At 35.9% G+C, this 18,014-nt stretch overlaps 3 protein-coding genes across 6 annotated transcripts; all 3 read right to left on the bottom strand.

Annotated features, from left to right (window-relative positions):
• Positions 1-682: 682 nt before the first annotated feature.
• Positions 683-9,793, bottom strand: LOC106121763 (iron/zinc purple acid phosphatase-like protein). 3 transcript variants are annotated; one of them, XM_013317567.1, is made up of 10 exons: positions 9,481-9,793; positions 7,875-8,069; positions 7,609-7,730; positions 7,233-7,417; positions 6,774-6,974; positions 4,212-4,330; positions 3,769-3,904; positions 1,466-1,527; positions 952-1,043; positions 683-867 (listed from the first exon to the last, which is right to left on the bottom strand). In XM_013317567.1, the coding sequence occupies exons 1-10, from the start codon at positions 9,602-9,604 to the stop codon at positions 799-801; spliced, it is 1,305 nt and encodes a 434-aa protein (XP_013173021.1). In that variant the 5' UTR covers positions 9,605-9,793; the 3' UTR covers positions 683-798. The 3 variants fall into 3 exon arrangements, with proteins under 3 accessions (XP_013173021.1, XP_013173020.1, XP_013173019.1); XM_013317566.1 differs by lacking the exons at positions 683-867; positions 952-1,043; positions 1,466-1,527; positions 4,212-4,330 and adding exons at positions 2,052-2,476; positions 2,796-2,887; positions 2,967-3,028; positions 4,486-4,604; XM_013317565.1 differs by lacking the exons at positions 683-867; positions 952-1,043; positions 1,466-1,527 and adding exons at positions 2,053-2,476; positions 2,796-2,887; positions 2,967-3,028 and having other exon boundaries at positions 9,481-9,792.
• A 560-nt stretch (positions 9,794-10,353) lies between these two features.
• Positions 10,354-12,699, bottom strand: LOC106121600 (speckle targeted PIP5K1A-regulated poly(A) polymerase). 2 transcript variants are annotated; one of them, XM_013317314.1, is made up of 4 exons: positions 12,579-12,699; positions 12,296-12,355; positions 11,807-11,962; positions 10,354-11,722 (listed from the first exon to the last, which is right to left on the bottom strand). In XM_013317314.1, the coding sequence occupies exons 2-4, from the start codon at positions 12,306-12,308 to the stop codon at positions 10,704-10,706; spliced, it is 1,188 nt and encodes a 395-aa protein (XP_013172768.1). In that variant the 5' UTR covers positions 12,309-12,355; positions 12,579-12,699; the 3' UTR covers positions 10,354-10,703. The 2 variants fall into 2 exon arrangements, with proteins under 2 accessions (XP_013172768.1, XP_013172769.1); XM_013317315.1 differs by having other exon boundaries at positions 12,543-12,591.
• Positions 12,700-13,136: 437 nt separating this feature from the next.
• LOC106121698 (speckle targeted PIP5K1A-regulated poly(A) polymerase) lies at positions 13,137-16,424 on the bottom strand. The gene is made up of 5 exons (XM_013317463.1): positions 16,332-16,424; positions 16,162-16,242; positions 15,791-16,036; positions 15,513-15,668; positions 13,137-15,361 (listed from the first exon to the last, which is right to left on the bottom strand). Exons 2-5 carry the CDS (start codon positions 16,220-16,222, stop codon positions 13,779-13,781), a joined length of 2,046 nt encoding a protein of 681 aa, XP_013172917.1. The 5' UTR covers positions 16,223-16,242; positions 16,332-16,424; the 3' UTR covers positions 13,137-13,778.
• Between the last annotated feature and the right edge of the window lie 1,590 nt (positions 16,425-18,014).

The following is an 18,014-nucleotide window of genomic DNA, read 5'->3' as shown; positions in this document are numbered from 1 at the left end:
ATGAACTATACTCAAAATATATAATACATTTACATAGGTATGGGAATTTTAAGTGTTTACGATAGTATTCACTTGCTGTTTGAAAGTTAAACTTCGATGTTATTTTGTGCCTTGTAATGAATTGTACATACAATTGTGTTGAGTTGCTTCACTCGCCTTAAGTACAAATCAGTTATCACAAACTGTTTGTGATATTTTAATGTATATTGATAATTTTTTTTACTTTGCCATTAAGTTGATTATATTTTAAGCTTAAATAAACAGTTGTGCGTGCGATATGTAATTTATTGTTTTATTCAAATTATAAGAAGTAAATTAAAATAAATCGTTGAGTAAAAGTAGATAATTAATCAAACAAGTTTTTACTTACTATTATTTATTATTAAACATCGTAACAAAAAACATTCTAAATTCATTTGGTGGTTAAAAAAAGCCTCTAATCAGATTACTACTGTTAGGAAGAAAATTCGAAAACAAACCAGTGTATTGACTCAACACCAGCCTTATTAAAATGTGGAAGTTTGTGTCCCCTCACTATTCATTCTGACACTCGACTTTGTAACGAAAGCACGTCTCTCGAGCCAAAGGATTCTAATCTCCCCAAATCATTACAAAAACATCCCTCAAAAATATTATATAAATCCTAATTATCTTAAGTAAATCGCATATTTTAAAATGTTTTTACGTAAAAACTCTTGATTAATTTGTTCCTTTATACGTAACTACGTACTGATATTTTTGATTGTTTTTTATAAATTGTTCTAATTAAAAAATTATCTACAGTTCTAAGCTTTCACTTCATAGTTCAGATCTATCTTTGATGAGCCAGAAACTGTCTATCACCTGACCGTCCAGATCCACTGACACCTGCAAATAAATCACTTTTAAATCATTTGACAACATATTAAAGTAGCTATTTACTTGTGTTACTGATGTGTATTGTGAGCTGACCTGCTCCATGTTGATGTGAGTCTTGTTGAAGGCTTTGAACCTCGTGTAGCCGTAGTCCTGCGACCTGAAGGCGGACCATTTGTGCGGCTTACCTGGACAATTTAAAATATCAGTACACGACTTTACATCAGAATGACAGAGTTTTTATAATTTATTAATAAGATGAATCCCTAAAATATTAGTTACAGATGAAGTTGGATAAACGAGAGTCCAAAAACGAGACATTTTTTCACTTATTGCCGTTTCGCGCTTATCCAGGTATAAAATTCGTTCAATTCCCTTAAAAACATCTACAGTGAGCTAAGCACGAAATTGTGACAATCGCCTCAATATCGTCATCGTCAATTATGTCAAAATCAGTAAGATATTTTTGGTGTAATTTACGCCCGAAACACGCGCTGCACACATTTCGACGATGCCGATTGTAACAAACATTCGTGCTCAGCCCACTGTAGATGTTTGTGTATTGCTAGAGCAATGCTCGATGTCAAAGGAGATAAATAATGTGAAATACGTTTAAAGTGATCGCGTCCCTCCTGACAGCCCGCAGAGCCTGTCACCACGTGCACCGGCGCCCTGCAACATTACACACCTAGTTAACACAAATATCATATACATTTGTAACTTTGATAAGGGTAAATTGTCAGAAATAAAAAGTATGACGTCACTAATATTATTCTATCTACCAGGTTTTACTCCTGTGCATTAATGCGTTCTATAGCCAGAGGGGGTTATAGTGTAAAAAACCCACATAACCCTATTACCCCCAAAAGCAGTAAATATTTGTTTTTTTATTATACGAAATAAAAAAGGATTTTAGTAGTGTGTGTAGTCTTAGCATTTGGTATTTAATAGATCTCTCTATTTATTATATTATTTGTGAACAAAAGTTTTTTTGTGAACTTGGTAACGAAATTTTTTGAATTGGTAACGAAATAAAAATCAAATATTATCAAAATACATTTATTTCCCAGTTATTTAGTAGAATTAAATCGTATTAAGATTAACAAACATTCTCTAAAAATATTTATTTATTATTTATATAATGTTTAAAGCGTTTCATCACAAAAATGAAATACACAATTATATAATATAGATAACAAATATTATCTCTTTCATTTACATTTGCTGATCTCTAATTAATTGCACCTTAACTAATACTAAGGATATGTTTAGTTAATTATTAAAAAAACATTGCATATATTCTACTGCAATTTGTCGATATTTTTAATTAATATTTGGTATATTAAGACGTATTTTGTACTTGCTTTACAAATATGGACATAATAATATGTCTGTGCATATTATCAATATTCTGACAAACTTCTTCGCAAATATAATTGACCACAGTTATGAGACGTCGACCATCTTTCTCGTTTCCGCAAACTGTCTGCGACTTATATAAGTTATTCCTAAGTCCCCCTCCTCCCTGCTGGAGGTAAGTCTACAAGTTGTGGAAGGGATGATGGCGATGTTTGATCAGCCAGAAGGAGTCGATCACTTCGCCCTTCAGGTCCACGTCCACCTGCAGACATTCACACGGCGTACGTGATATAACTAAAATTCTCTTAATGCGACATTTCCTTTGAATGAAAAATATAATGAATACGTTATATAAGAGAGACATCACAACGATCTTACTATTTCTCACTAATATTATAAATGCAAATGTTTGGATGGATGGCACGTAACTACAGAACGGCTGAATGGATCTCGCTGAAATTGTCATAGATGTAGAACATAGTCTGAAAGAACACATAGGGTACTAATTAAGTTTATTTTAAATCGGTACGGACAGAGCCGCGGGAGAAGGCTAGTGAAATATAATAAGCAGAGTGTGTCACCTGTTCAATATGTATGTGGGTGTTGTTGTGAGCGTAGAAGCGCGTGTAGCCGTAGTGTGTGGACCTGAAGGCGGACCACGCCGGCGGCTTGGCTGCGGACAGACACACAGACACACAAACATTCAGCAGCTCCTGTTTAACTGTACGCAGAGTCAGCTATGTGGTACTCACAGACGAAGGGGTCGATGCGTTCCTGACACCCCGCGGACCCTGTCACTATGTGCACCGGCGCGCTGCAAACAAACATACAACATACAGTACCCTTCTTATATATATACGACGTAAGTGTTTATAATTTATAATAGTAATTAAGCAATGCACATTTCTTCAAGGAACTGTTCCACAATGTCTAAGTTAATCCTAAGCTATGAAAGACGAAGGACAAAAACTATTTCGATAGAAAGTATTATTATGCCGATAATTTATTTATTAATTGAATATCAAGCAATATATTTGAACGTTGTGGAACAGACCCTTTAATTTCTATAACATAACTATGTTAACAAACTTATTTACTGTATTGCTGTTTCCATAGTTACAAGCTGTTATTGATTAGTTATAAGCAAAATAATAAGCGTGAATGATTTGTCAGCTTCATAATAAAATGTAATTTAAGAAACAATTATTTACCTTTGAACAAAAATTTGGAAGAAAATGATAATTTGTTTCACAGCACGAAATTGAAATACACAAAAGCGATAGTTTCACAAAACTCATCAATACATTGAAAAAATATTAGTACAATCGTTAGTAAAAAGCGCAAAATTGTATTGGTGTTGTTATAGCCGTTGTTAAATAATTCGAAAACAGTTTTTTAAACGTCACCAGACTAGAATAGAACTTATCAAACTGATAAATAAATAATATTACATGTTTTGAATACATAATAAAATCATTTCGATATTCGTGTTACTTAAGTCAAAACTGTAAATAAATGTTTGAACAAGTGGAGTGAAGTGTGCAGTGTGCTCACCCGGGGTTGGTGTAGGGCTGGTGCAGCGAACCGTTGTACACCTGCTCGTCATACACCGGCCACAGGCGCTCGTAGGAGTGCTCGTGCGCCCACACCACCAGGTCCACCCCGTACTGCTTCAGCAGCGGCTCCATGCCTGGACACACGGCACGTGTGTATATTTTTTACGTGTTGTGTTATCACAATCTTTTAGCCAACGTCTCGAAAAACCTGGAAGCTTTCGTAACTATTTTAAAACGTGAATTTTTCAATGACACGGCAAATTACTTCTTCGGCAAATCTTTACATAATCTAGAATTAAAAAACACTAACCGTAGCTTTCTGAGACCAAAATCGTTGTATAAAAATCATCATTCCTGTCATGTTTGACAACACAGAGATAACAATATGTTTTAAACGAGGATTTTGGTTTTAGAAACTCACGGCTGAAACGTAACACTCACCGTAGCTTCCCCAAATGGGTAAGCCTTTCCTGGTGTACTCGAAGCTGCAGTCGATGTCGTCAGAGTTGCTGCAGTACATAGGCCTGTGACCGTACAGCACTATCCACGGCCTCTTAGCTCTGCAACGCCGCACACACTCACACACTTTATACTTACACTTATACACCTACTTGTCGGATATGTCGAAAGTACAACAACTGCTTTCCCTACACTTAAGTACAATAAGTGTTGTTTTGGAGATCCGTCTTGTACAAGAGATGTCGTGTGCACTCACCCATGCCCAGCAGTGGGAGACCGACGCGCGTGGGCAGGTAGTTGTTCTCGCAGAGCACGTGCTCGTTGCTGCAGTACATGGGCCGGTGCCCGTATATTACTATCCACGGACGAAGCCGCCTGTTGACGAAGCCGACTCTCTCTTTACACTGTTATTGTATGCAAGTTGCTCTGATATTAAGAAATTTCATAATATACTCATCGATGATCCCGAAAGATTAAAATTTTCTTGTTAGACACAAAACAATTTTTTTTTCTCAGAAAAAGAAAACATTGTAGGTTTCAGTAAACTGAATCTAGTATCTTGTTACGTAAGTTCACATTGCTCGTCGATACTTTACTCCATAAATTCTTGTATCCACATTTCACATGCGTCCAAGAAAATGATTTCAATGTTTGACTTTAGTTCAGTTCAAGTCATTCTTGTTCCAGCAGAATAAAGGAAATTGTAACACAACAACCACGTGTTTAATATAAAACTGCGCTCGGTTAGTAGAGAAAGAAGAAAAATAAGCTGAAAGAGAAAGTGGCCGTTACCAAAAAAAAAATCCTCTTTTATAAGCTTTATTTTAATCTTGTGTTTGTAAATTTATTTTATTTTGGACAAGAAATACAGCAGTAATCATTTCCAGCTTTGACCCGTCAAATGTTCCATTCAATATGTCTATGCTATTTAATTTGGAGCCATGTTCGAAATTTTAGACTTCTTGGATAACTTCTTTCTTGTTGATGTAAAAGCACCATTAAACGCTTCACATGAATGTTATTACGTAAAAATTGCAAACGTAAGTATATTAGTTATCAACCTTGAGTTTCCACTTTCCAAACACTTGTACGGAAACATATTGTTGTCTCTTTCTCGTTTGTATAGTGGAAACACACACACACACGCACACATACACGAGTAACAATTCATAAACAAATCGTCATGCCTTTAGACGGATTCCAAAACAACACGCTGATATTTATTTAGTTAAATTGTCAACTGAAAAATCTGTAAAAGGTAAAGAAAAATAAAAAAAATCTAAAAAAAGGGTTTATGTTTATCCTAAAATATCTGACAAACGCGAACTTTTGTAATTGATTTAACGCATTAATATTAGCAGTTGTTGTAGTTTTCAAACATCCGGGACATAACAGATAACATTGTGACATACAAAAACAATATATGAACATACAATCATATGTTGTTTTTATATATTAGTGAAAATTATTATATGTTGCATCATAATAACATATTAGAGACATAAAGAAAACAAAACAACATAAATATATTAGCACGTAGAGACAAGACATGTGTTAAAACATAAAAATATTCAGTTAATTATTTCTTATATTTACGAGAAAATTACACGTGGAATATTACAGTCTTATTGTTGCATGTAAATTATTGCATGTAATGTGTTTTTTTTATTTTATTACGATGAATTTTCTTCTTTGTTTCTAGAACTTTTTAGCATTCATATTTAATGTAAACTCTAGTAAGATTACGTATAAATATTATGTTTACTAGTTCACTAATCGTTGGTTTCTGAAATCAAAATCTCTGTTTTGACATCTCTGTCATTGTTGTTGTTGTTTTTATTATTCACTCGAAAGAGCAGGCAAAGGAACTAAGCCATACAGCCTGTCTCTGTCATTGTCTTTGACAAAATAGAGATAATGATATGTTGCCAGCCGGGATTTTGGTCTCGGAAACCCACGGTAACTTAGATGAAGTGTACGGCGTAATAATTTAAATAAAAAATTAATCATTTTTTTCGTTTAATTAGTCTTTCTTAACGTTTATGAAGAGGTTTCAAACCTTTTGCTCGGTAATATTTTAATTCGCAACATCAGAGAGTCGTTTTTTTAAATTAAATATCTAGATATATCCACGCAATATCTTCTTTAGTTTGTGCGAAATGAGAAGTTTTTATATTGAATAATTTGTAACGATGAATACGCTAGCATGTTATGTTACGTTACTAACGTGATACGTCACTGATATTGTCACTGAGAGCTGTAATTATAATGTTCATTTTATTAATGATAAGTTATGTCATTGTCCGAATGTTAAACTTTATTATCTCACTAGCCACATTATTATAAACTGACAAAGTTGAAGATGTTTCGGTAAAACAGTATTTTAGTATCACCATCTGGAATTATGTTTGTTACAGCGTAACTCAACAACAGCTGAACCGATTTTGATAAATTCAGGAACAGAGTTAGTTTACAGTTTAAATTATGCGCAGACGTTTATTTTGAGGGCGGGGAATTCGCGTGCTCCAGCTGGTAGATACGAACCTGTTCTCCTCCCTGTTGGCCTCGCTGAGGTCGCGGTGCAGCCAGCGGAACTGGTTCTCTAACACCTTGAGGCCGTACTGCAAGAAGTAGTATGGCTCCGTAGAGATGGAGACGAAGTGGACGGGCCCCACGTCGTAGCTGTAGTACAGGTTCTCCGCGCCGCCCGGCATCGAGAACCGCGCGCGGTAGTTGCTGAAATTGCTGCCGCCACACAAACATAACTTACTGTATATGTTCGACAATTTCCTCGTTTTGGTGGCTATAAATAAATAGCAAGTTGATAACTTCGTATAATTTTGTCCGAACGATTACATGATATGAGGCATGTTGTCTTTGTGTACTAGTACTTTCTACTTATGTATATGTACTTGTATTCTTCCTTGTTACTTCTACTTTTGCTGTCGTGATGTTCTAAATCTAAGAGATGTTAAGGTATAGAGGTTAAGTTTTAGTACTGACTAGGCCTCCTCGTGGTTGCCGGGGCAGGCCATGTACGGAACGAGGGCGGCCAGGGGCTGCACCTGGCGCATGAACTGGTCACCGACGCGCGCGTTGTCGTCGTGCATGTCGTACGCGAAGTCACCCACGTGGATGATCAGGTCGAAGTGCCCGCGCTGCGCCTCGTCTTGCAAGTACGACAATGCCTGCCAGCGAGAACCAGCTTTGGTCCATTATTAAGTCTTCAAGACACGCAATACAACCAGAACTTCTCGTTCTAATTCTGAATTTCTGAAACCTGAGACTTCAACTAACCGTTGGGCCATAACAAAGATGTGATGGTATCGTTGTTCGTGGTTACTGGTTTAAAACGTATTTGTAGGAGAGTGCGACTTACGTGTGCGTTTTTGTTGCCCATGTCGCCAAAGATGGCGGCGCGCACCACCCAGTCCTCGCCGGCCGGCGGAGTCTTGAACCAGAACTCCTCTGACCATCCGTACTCAGAGCCCACGTGGTACACTGCCATTTACCAACAAAACATAAACTCATGAGCCCAATAGAGAAAAGACATTGAAACAATCTTAAAAACGTTTAGGATTTGGCTCTCTTTGAACTTAATATCATTTATTGTGGGATGTTTTTGAGTCTGAACGAGATGTTTACCATATGTGGTGTCATGCTTGAGATCTTTCATGAGGACGCGATGTATGAACTGCGCGCGGCGCTCTGGCCCGCCGTCCACAAAGAGCGTGCTGCGCCCCGACGCCTCCTGGTCCATTTGGCCCACGCCAAACTGCGCGCGGCTCTCGCCCGTGTCGTTGAATGTCGACCATGTCGCCACTATATCGTTCGTCTTCTCTGGAGTCGGAAATTTAAACATCCGAGAAATAATCAACTTTATTAACATCAAAGTTTAACTGAATGATGTTCTAATAAAAAGTCCGTTAAATATTTTCCGTTATACTACAGTTCAATATAATACTGATGATAACGTAAGTATAACAGAAAAAATTAAAATAACTTGTAACATGTTAGTACAATAATTTTCCTATAACAAATACGCGGCTAATTGAAAATAGTATTTGTGTACAATCAATTTGTCAAGCGGCAGTCATTATCGGCTGAAGATTGCGCGCATTGCGAGCCGCGCCCGCAAGGTTGACCTGGAGACTAAGGAGGAGGACATGAGTATTGACTCTATGTGGTCTGCTCTGTCCCTTTGTTCTGTTTGATCTTGATGTGATACAACTAGCGATTATTATTATTAAAGAGTTTAGATATTTATTTCAGTAAAACTGTAACAATTTCCATACTCATAAATCACATATTATAAATATGGAAATTGTAAATTATGATTACATATTTAAGTACAACATAAGTGGTTGAAACAACATCATGCTTAATTAAAATTTGCCATCATGCATTCTTATTCTGGGAAATTAAAAAGTTAATTGCCTAACAACTGTGCTGTTTCATTTGCCAGTTACTGAAACAATAAAATTACTAAACAATAACTATTATTGGAACTACCAATTTTTTATGATTAAAAGTTTTTAAAACTATATATTTGAACAAAGACATGGTTATTTGCCAGAAATTGTATTTTATATAAAAAATAATAATTTTAACTATCACTATTATAATAAATATGTAGTATAAACAAGTTAAGAAAGTAGATAAGTGACCTCTTTGCTTATTTACACACACATTATCTGAATGATGAAATTATATCCAAACAAATTTTCTAACAAAGACTCAATGTTCTGTTTTTTTATTTCCTAAATAAACGATATTTATGTACAGAGTTATTACATCATAATAGTATAGACATATGTCAACATAAAACTGTACAGCTTGCACTGAACATGATACAGTATCCTTCACATCTCTTATCAGTATTACAATGTTTGATGTGTTTTGTACATGATTATCCTCATGTCCCTGCTTTGCTTAGCTAAAAAGGTACTGGACTAAAGAAATATAACCCTTTTAGAACAACTTTGTATTTGTAAAAAAAATTAGTATCATTCCAGTACTTATTAAGCATTTACTTATTTCTTCTTTAAACATCCAAAATATTGCGAAAGAAAATAAAGATTCCTAAAATTTGCGATGATTCTGACAGAACAACGATATATTTCATTTGTAAGTTAATTGAAAAGTAATTGTATAAAAATAAGTAAACGGGAATTTTGCATTATCATTCTAATAACAGGTGCATATATTACACAAATCATTCTACATTGCAGTGTAGAATTTAATTACTCACCTCCAAAGGAAATATGGACCTGTTCAGGCTGGCAATAAGGACAGTCGTATCCTGGCCCTACTCTCGCTTTTTCAATTTTCGCCCGCGAAAAAGCAACACACAAAAAAAGGATTAAAATCTTCATATTATATTACCAATGTCAAACGTTATCATTACAAAAGTAACAAGGAAATAACTGCTTGCTTTGTCACAGTTGAACACTCGCCAACAACTGTAACAAAGGCAAGCGATGCATAGGTTGTAATTACGAGAATTGTTTTGAATCGAATCGCGGGCAATAAAAACTGAGTTTGATAACAATAATCAAACCGATACAACTACAACTTCACTGTCACTTTAATAATCACTCAAAATTGACATTGCCAAATTCGTTCTGAAACTTTAATACTTATTTTTCAAAGGTGTCATTTTGAAATGGAGAAAGATATTTTAAAATGATTTTTTTTTCCAAAAATCAATTAACAGGAAAACTTTTTTATACAGCAAGTGAAGTACAGAACTACAGTTGTTGTATAAAAAGTACAAAAAGGATCTTATGACAGTGACAGGGGGCGCTAGTGCGCTGACATAATTTAGTTTTGTCTTATGCCCACTGTTTTTTAGATGACTAAAAATCAAAGTGGCAGTCTATAGCACAATAAAAACCGACGGTGTTTCCGAGTCTCTTGTTACCGGTATACTTAACAAGATCAGAATTCTGTCCAACCAACTAGCAAGTATATCTATATGTTCATCTATTTTTAATTTCATAAATACCAAAATTTATTAATTTGTGATGCAAATCACTGTTGGTGACTGAACATCGTTGCCTAGTAGACTTTTGTGACTACCCGCAGAGCGGTTTTTAAATGGCGTCTGCGGAATAAAAGTTGATTTAATCACAATCTGTTACATTTAATACTTCACAAATTATATGCTTAGAATTACATTACATTCATCTTAAATATTAAAAATAAATAGATTTTCCGGTTTCACTGATCTTACATTAACACACACACTAAAACAGAAAAAACTGGAGTCCTTCTCGGACAAGCATTAAAACCTGAATTACAGCCCTAAATTTATTTAAAGAGTTTATTTAATCTTTGTTATCAATTGTACCTTATTTTTAAATTATCACACAATACGATATTCATAATTCTTATTTGCCCTCACTTAGATATGTCTAAAGACTACATGCGATATTCAAAATATCCCGAAAACACGTTAGAAAATATCTATGTTCAAATTTTGTTTTTATTCTTTTGTCGAGCACGAATAAATGCTTCATGAAAGATTTTTTTCTGTTTTTTACTAGCGTTTTTCTTTTTGAAGATGCATCGAGGAACTACTTTTGTAGTTACGGCGGGACGTTCTTCTATTCTCATTGATAAAATGGCCCAGAGGAAGGCATCACTCTTCTCAATTTCATACGCCGTCGCGCCGAGTCTTAAGTATGACATCAATTTATTAACTAACTTAGGATGGACTGCCACAGTACAATTTCTGCTGTGGTCGAAAGGATCCTGTAAACAAATTATGCTACCCATTCTCAATGGCTTACACCTATCGTTTTGTAAATTTTCTCTATATAATCTATACTCTGGTGGCTCATTTCCCACTTTGGAAAAGGATTCTCTAGTTATTGGTTGCCCCAGAAATGGACTAATAATAAACTTATCATAGTTAAAATCCCTGTAGAATATAAAGAAACCACCGAGAAGATCATAAAGGGTTATGTTGTTGCCACTAATGTGCATAACATCCTCAAAGGCCACATTCCAGTTGTCAACAATATGTTCGTTGCTTTGAAGCCTATGTACGGGCGGTAAAATGGCTTTTTGCTGTAAATAAAATACTACTAGTAAAATCATAGCATAGTTGGGTATTAAATTAGTGCCCGTTAGCCCATGTATTTTTGCCCAGTACTTTATTAGAATAGTGAGTGACTTCCCTCTGTGATCCAATTCCATATAGTAAGCTAGTAATTTGCTATTTTCGATAGATTGCGGGGACGTAAAAGTGATATCGCACTGTCGTTGAGTCGGGATGTGGTAAAATTTTACAATTGGAATCTTAGCTTCACTGATAGCAAAAGGCTCCTTGAAAATATGAGGTTGTTTTTTGAGGAGTGCCCTGGCTTTATAAACATAGACATTAGCCGGAGACCAAAGCCAGGGGGGCACGCTGATGTGGCAGTCCAGGTCACTAGATTTTATTCCTAGCCCGGTAACAATAGATCCAAATGCATGGACAGTACAACCTGAAACATGTGATCAATATTTACTTACTTAAAAGGAATACCAATTCATGGAGTTTTATGCATATAAATAATTTAAGTACTAACCAGGCCAAGCTTTCTCCATTGTCCCCTGCAAGTCATTAATTAATATTTGCAATTGTTCCACCTCAGTTCTAGTCAATCTAATGTACTTCATAAGTCCTTCAACTTGTGAATCAAAGTTACCTTCCAAGTGTAAGTTGGTTATGTCTAAGATGTCGTCTGAAATGTATGTCATAAAATCTATTAACGTAATTAATCTTAGTCAAACCTGGATAAGGAAATCCCAAAGGACTGTCATATTTTTGTTGCTTACGGAGGTTGTCTGTCAGGACCAGACAATAGCTCCTTATAGAGGTTTCTCACTTCTCCAGTTCTCTCTTATCTAGGTTCGACTGTTATAATACATAGTAGTCACAAGAAATATGAGCCCCGGCCTTAACAATTTCCAAATTTTGAAAAACAAGATGTTAGTTACACAAAAAATTGTTTATGGGTCTCCCTGGGTCACCCCAGAGTCTGAACCTTGTTTAAATGGAATTAGTGAACAATTACCATTATTCGCCATTTTCTCCACATGGTTTGACGACAACTTTTCAAAAAACGTGTTGGTATCTGAAAAAAAAAATATTTACAAAACCTTCTTAACATTTATGAAAGTTATAATTTGGCATAACTGTTAAACATATTAGACAAAGGGTTTTATCTTATTTTATCATTTTGGACTGGTTTATTAGTGTGTTGTGTTAGAAACTTCAATGCATTAAATAAACAATGTACAAACATGTTGAAATAATCTTACTACGTGAAAAAAATCCTAGTTTTTATTTGTACTAACCGTTTGATTTTTATAGTATACGATGTGGTCATATTAAAATTATAAAAACAATTATCAAAATAAAAGGAATATCGGATTGAAAAATGGTTCAATTTCAACTAATGACAGTGACACAAAACAAATCGGACACATGGTAAAATGACAGTGGCACATGAAGAATTTTTTTTTTTAATTTTATGACCTGGTAACATAGACCTATAGGTCATATCTTATTTGAAAAATGTTAAGATTTACTACACTTCACAAAAATTCGTCGTTTAAACTAAATGTACAGCCTCCGTTGTTAATATCTGACGAAATTGGCTGATGGTATTCATGTGTATTTCATAGCATAAAGCACTCACTCCCATATACTTAGCTAACGAGCAATAGCAAAACTCAACCCTGCAGAACATCTCTGATCCGCAGGCTGTATATCAAGAGAATGAGCTCCATGTGAATTATACAAGGCTCTTCATATCAAAAATCTGAAGTGTTTGACACTGGATACTGAGTGAGGAAATGGAACAGAGGCCAGTTTTAGAGGAATTATTCACTTAAAACAAATAAAACGAACAATCAAAACTATTCATTTATTATTCCCTTATAAAATTTTAATACAAGATAAAAAAAATATTTTTTCGATGGCTCGATAATACAGAGCCACAATATTATTGCTTAATAGACATGTCTTTTGATTTAGAGATTTCAACTCGTACGATATATCTTATTTAAATTAACAAGATTGTCATAATTTTCGACTTACACATTTAGAAATGCCTATTCGACATTATGTATAAAATCGTTATAAGAGGATAGTAAAAAATATTACTTATTACACTCTAAAATGAAATGATGTCATATAGTATAGAATAAAAAAAATTGAAAAAATTCTAAAAGTAAAAATATCACATGCTAAAATATTTTTTGTATTCGTTCAGGATAAAAAATAATCTTAACGACACTAAGTCATGAGGCAAGTAGAGTGGTTTACTTGATAATTTCTTGATATAAGATGAAAGAAAAATTGTGACGTACGTAACATAATACGTATCAACAGGCCAACACTTTGATTCACATGCCATAGGAAATTCTAGCACAGGAGTTGTAATCGTGGACTACGCTACCATTTACAATATGCTATTATTTTATTTAGACTTCACTGCTCTGATCGCTTTCTAGAATGTTAATGGGTCTTGTTATTCTTTAGATTTAACACTTTCAAGCCGCATGGTTAGTTTCAGCCGGAACGCCGTTGGACGTCGGAGTGTCGTCTTGTTCACAGTCAGGCGAGTCATCATCCTCACAGTCGGGCGAGTCCTCGTCGTCACAGTCAAGCGAGTCGTCATTGTCACAGTCGGGCGAGTCGTGGTCGGGCGCTGCGTGCGCGTGCCTCGCGGTCTGAATGTGAGGCCTCAGCAGCGTCTTCAACCACGGATTCATTATGGTGTGAAAAAATCTTCCAAACTCACGAAAGAGGTCCTTGTCGCCTTTCAAATATCTGACGCAGACTTTAGCTCGTCTCGGCTCATTAGTGAATATTATTTCGAACTGAAAGTTTAATTCGAACGATTGCTCCTCGACTTTGATGATTTCATCAGTTAAATTCCTCTGCCTCTCCAGGAACTCGGAGGTCCGCAGATAGCACATCTTAGACTTTCTTCTCCACACGGCCTTCGTCGCCATTGTGGTGAACGTAACCATTTCTTTTTCCGTGCCTATCGTCTTCTCTTCGGTTTTGTTTAAGGCCATACCCAAAATTTGGTGAAAAATTATTTCGGCGACATCTCTGATGACAGACTTCCAGTCGGGATTCTTGATGGCGGCGATTTCTTTCGGGTTGATGTTGGTTTTGTACTCTGTGGCGTATTTTATTCCGAACGTCTTCGGCTTTTGAAGCAAAATAATTCTTAGGAAACCTCGGCATCCGTTCATTTTTTCTCTTTCGTAAGCAGATGCGGCAAAAGTAAAAAGCGTACATAAATCGGCGGCCATCCTGGCGGAGATGCCGCAGGCCACGTTGTGGCTGTGCTCGAAGGGATCCTGTACGCATATGGGTGTTGTGAATTTCAGAGGAGACATTACATTTTTTTCCACGTTAGTTCTGTAGCGTTTGAATTCGCGGGGCAAAGTGGAGATATCGGCGAAGAGCGTTTTTTTGACCGGATAGCCGAGGTAGGGACAGACGAGAAGTTCCTTGAAGTCGAAGGTGGCGTAGTACTGGAAGAAGCCGCCGAGCAGCTCCGCCACGGAGGAGGAGTTGGTGGAGCGCGGCAGGTGGGAGTAGTCGCTCATGAAGCCCGCGTTCCACTGGTCGATGTCGCGGCGATGGGCGGGGTCCCGCTGCAGCCACCGGACCGAGGGCAGGATGGAGACGGAGGCTTGCTGAAGGTAGAATATGATCATCATGGTGAGGGCGTAGTTGGTGACCCTGCGGGAGCCGGTGAAGCCGTGCACCTGGGCCCAGTAACGGACGAGGAGGGCGAGGGGCAGCAGGCGCGGGTCGGCGTGCAGCAGGAAGTCGATGAGGTGGCTGTTGCAGGTGCCGAGCGGCGTCTTGAAGGTGAGGTCGCAGTGGGTGCGGCTGGGGATGTGGTACAGCTTTATGATGGGTGTGTTGGCTTGCGGGATGGGCACGATGTCGGAGAACAGAATCTTGTGCATTTGAAGGACTCTCCTGGCCTTCATTATGTAGTTGTTGTTGGAGTGCCGCAGTTTGTTGGGGATTTGAATGAAACAGTCTGCATCGCTGCACTTGACGCCGAGGCCGGTGGTTATGGAGCCGAAGGGGATTGCCATGCAACCTGTTAGGATACATAAAAGGCCGAGTTGAGTGTTGATTTCTATTTTAGAAACTGTTTGTTTGTACTCTTATACACATAAGGTGATAAGATACAGTAATTATTAATTTAGCTATTATGTTTGTTAACATCATGCAGCACTTTGGATATTTACCGGGCCAGATGACCTGCAAAACCTGTTCAAGATCCGAGTAGAGGTCAGTTATTTTCTCCACCTCTTCTTGTGTGAGTCGTATCGCCATCAACACGTTTTCCAACTGTTCATCGAACTCCCCGGACAACAGTATTTCATGTGGACCTAATATAGTCCCTGGAAAAAACATCAAGATATTTCGTTCATTTTTGGAAATGACAAAATCATTTAAAAACTTATAAATGACGAAAAGTAAAGCCTTCTAATGTATTGATAAAATAAATCTTAAAGATTCTTACTTCCTTTTTTACTTTTCGGCTTTTCTTTTTTTGGTGTAACAATTAGAGGTTTGGTGTAGAAAGGTTTCACACAAACTATTTCCCCATACACAGTAATTTTCATGGATTTATTTGTGGCAGCTTTCGCCTCCTCGTTACTGCTAAATGATAGGGTGGCGTAACGTTTTGTCACTTTTTCCACCTTTACCGTGCCAAATTCTGAAAATACCTTCTCCAAGTCTTCCGGTTGAGTATACATGGGGAATCCTGAAAATATAACATACAGGAATACAATATGAATGTAAAAAATTTAAAAAATAATCATGTGAACACAATATAACAGTTGTGTGAAAAACATACTTATATGAATTAAATTTGTTAGAAATAAATACCTGTAACATGAACTTTGTTGGGTATATTATGTACCATATGTGCATTTTGTTTGGCATCCATTTTCTACATTAGATGTTTCCCTAAAATATATAGTCAAATAAAAATATCGTAGCAAATAGACAGAAATAAATTATGATCCAAATATATATATTTAAAAAACAAAAATTACCTGTTTTAACGTCAGTAACTTTAGTAAAATAATTGGGAGTCAAATAGCCTGCTGCATTGCCTGTTGTCAGAATAACCCCATTAACGGATTCATAAAACTTTATGCCTTCAGCCAGTGCCTTGACCAAATTGATGAATATGTATATTTGTGCGTTATTACGTATACCACTGACTACATTTGTATCTAATGTGCCTTTGGATAAATGAATATGACGCCTCTTCATACGACTGAGACCTTCCTCTTTTATCTGTGGCCAACAATTGTAATATGTTCCATGTACCACTGTTTGATATTTAGGCTAAAAAGGTAACATTACAAGAATTTAATCATTTTACAATTGAACCTAATTAAGCAAGAATCATTATAGGTCCCTTGATTAGTTCATAAGTAAGAAACTCGGGTAAGAATTAAACTTCAATAAGCGAGAAACATAGTGTGGTCTCTCAGACTCTCGCTATTTCAGGTTAAAAAGAATATAGAATTTTAAAGAGAGAAAAAAGATTAAAATATAAAAATGTTGCACAGACTAATGTAAACTAAAGCATTTGAAATGATGCTATTTTTTTTAAACTAGTTTATACTTACTTCTAATATAGGTGTTAGATCAGAATCATCAATTTCTATAGAATGCCCTTGATTTGCTTTTATTTCCAATATATTAGTTACAGAATTCCATCTCAATTTAAATCTCTGTTTGTCATTATAACTGACTACTCTCTCTACATCACTTTTGTCATACTTTCCTTTAAAATTTTTATGTTTTAGTAATACATCCACAGATAGGTATCCATCAGTGCTGAAATGTTAATCATTTAATGAGGATGGATCAACGTATTGCTTCGTAATTGCTGACATTAACATATTCAATAGATACATTTGCTTTATTATCATTTTGATGTACAGTAATTTTGTATAAATAACGCAATATGATTTAAAAAGACCCACCTTAACGGAACACCTTCTTTGTGAGCGCCGTGTCGCAGTAACCAACTTAAAGACTTGCTGAGCTGTATATCTTTTTTATTCCTGTAAATACGACGTCTATGTGAACGTGTTTACAGAAATTGTGCAGTATGCATTATAGTATCCCTACATTTATGATCGCTTCTAATAAACTTCTGAATATAATTATCTGATCAACCAATACTTATGTACTTTAAAACAAATAATGAAATAGTTATAAAGAGTCGGAGCGTGGTATTAAATAAATCAGGAAATCCCAAGTTGAAAATAACAAACCAAAGAATAAAACCAAACCGCACAAAAATGCTCTGATGACAGGTAAACAGATAACATGATATGACTTGGGACATAGTGTATGCACAGAATATAACTAGGTAAGTATCATCATACACAAATAAATTAAAAATAATAAAAATTAGCCATTATAGGTAAGTCCTATGCCCAGGAATGGAATATCTTCTACGTTTTGTCCCGAGCAAGCAATGAATTGAGTCAGCTATTAGATTTTATAATTAACAACATGTTCATGGAACTGGACAAACCTTTAAGACGCATTTACTGGATAATTGTTTAGGTGGGTTCTATTAATCGTAAATTTACTCTAATGTGACGCCGTACTAAAAATCCAGTATGCTGTTTGAGATACTACATTTTTTTCTTCTACGAATACGTGTATATCTTATCTACAGTTTAAAATTATAAAATCAATAGAAACTCATT

This window comes from Papilio xuthus, unplaced genomic scaffold (genome assembly GCF_000836235.2).
Source record: "Papilio xuthus unplaced genomic scaffold, Pxut_1.1 DF826938.1, whole genome shotgun sequence".
NCBI lineage: Eukaryota > Metazoa > Arthropoda > Insecta > Lepidoptera > Papilionidae > Papilio > Papilio xuthus.
The sequence above is the reverse complement of the archived record's forward strand: the minus strand, read 5'-3'. Positions and strand labels throughout refer to the sequence as shown.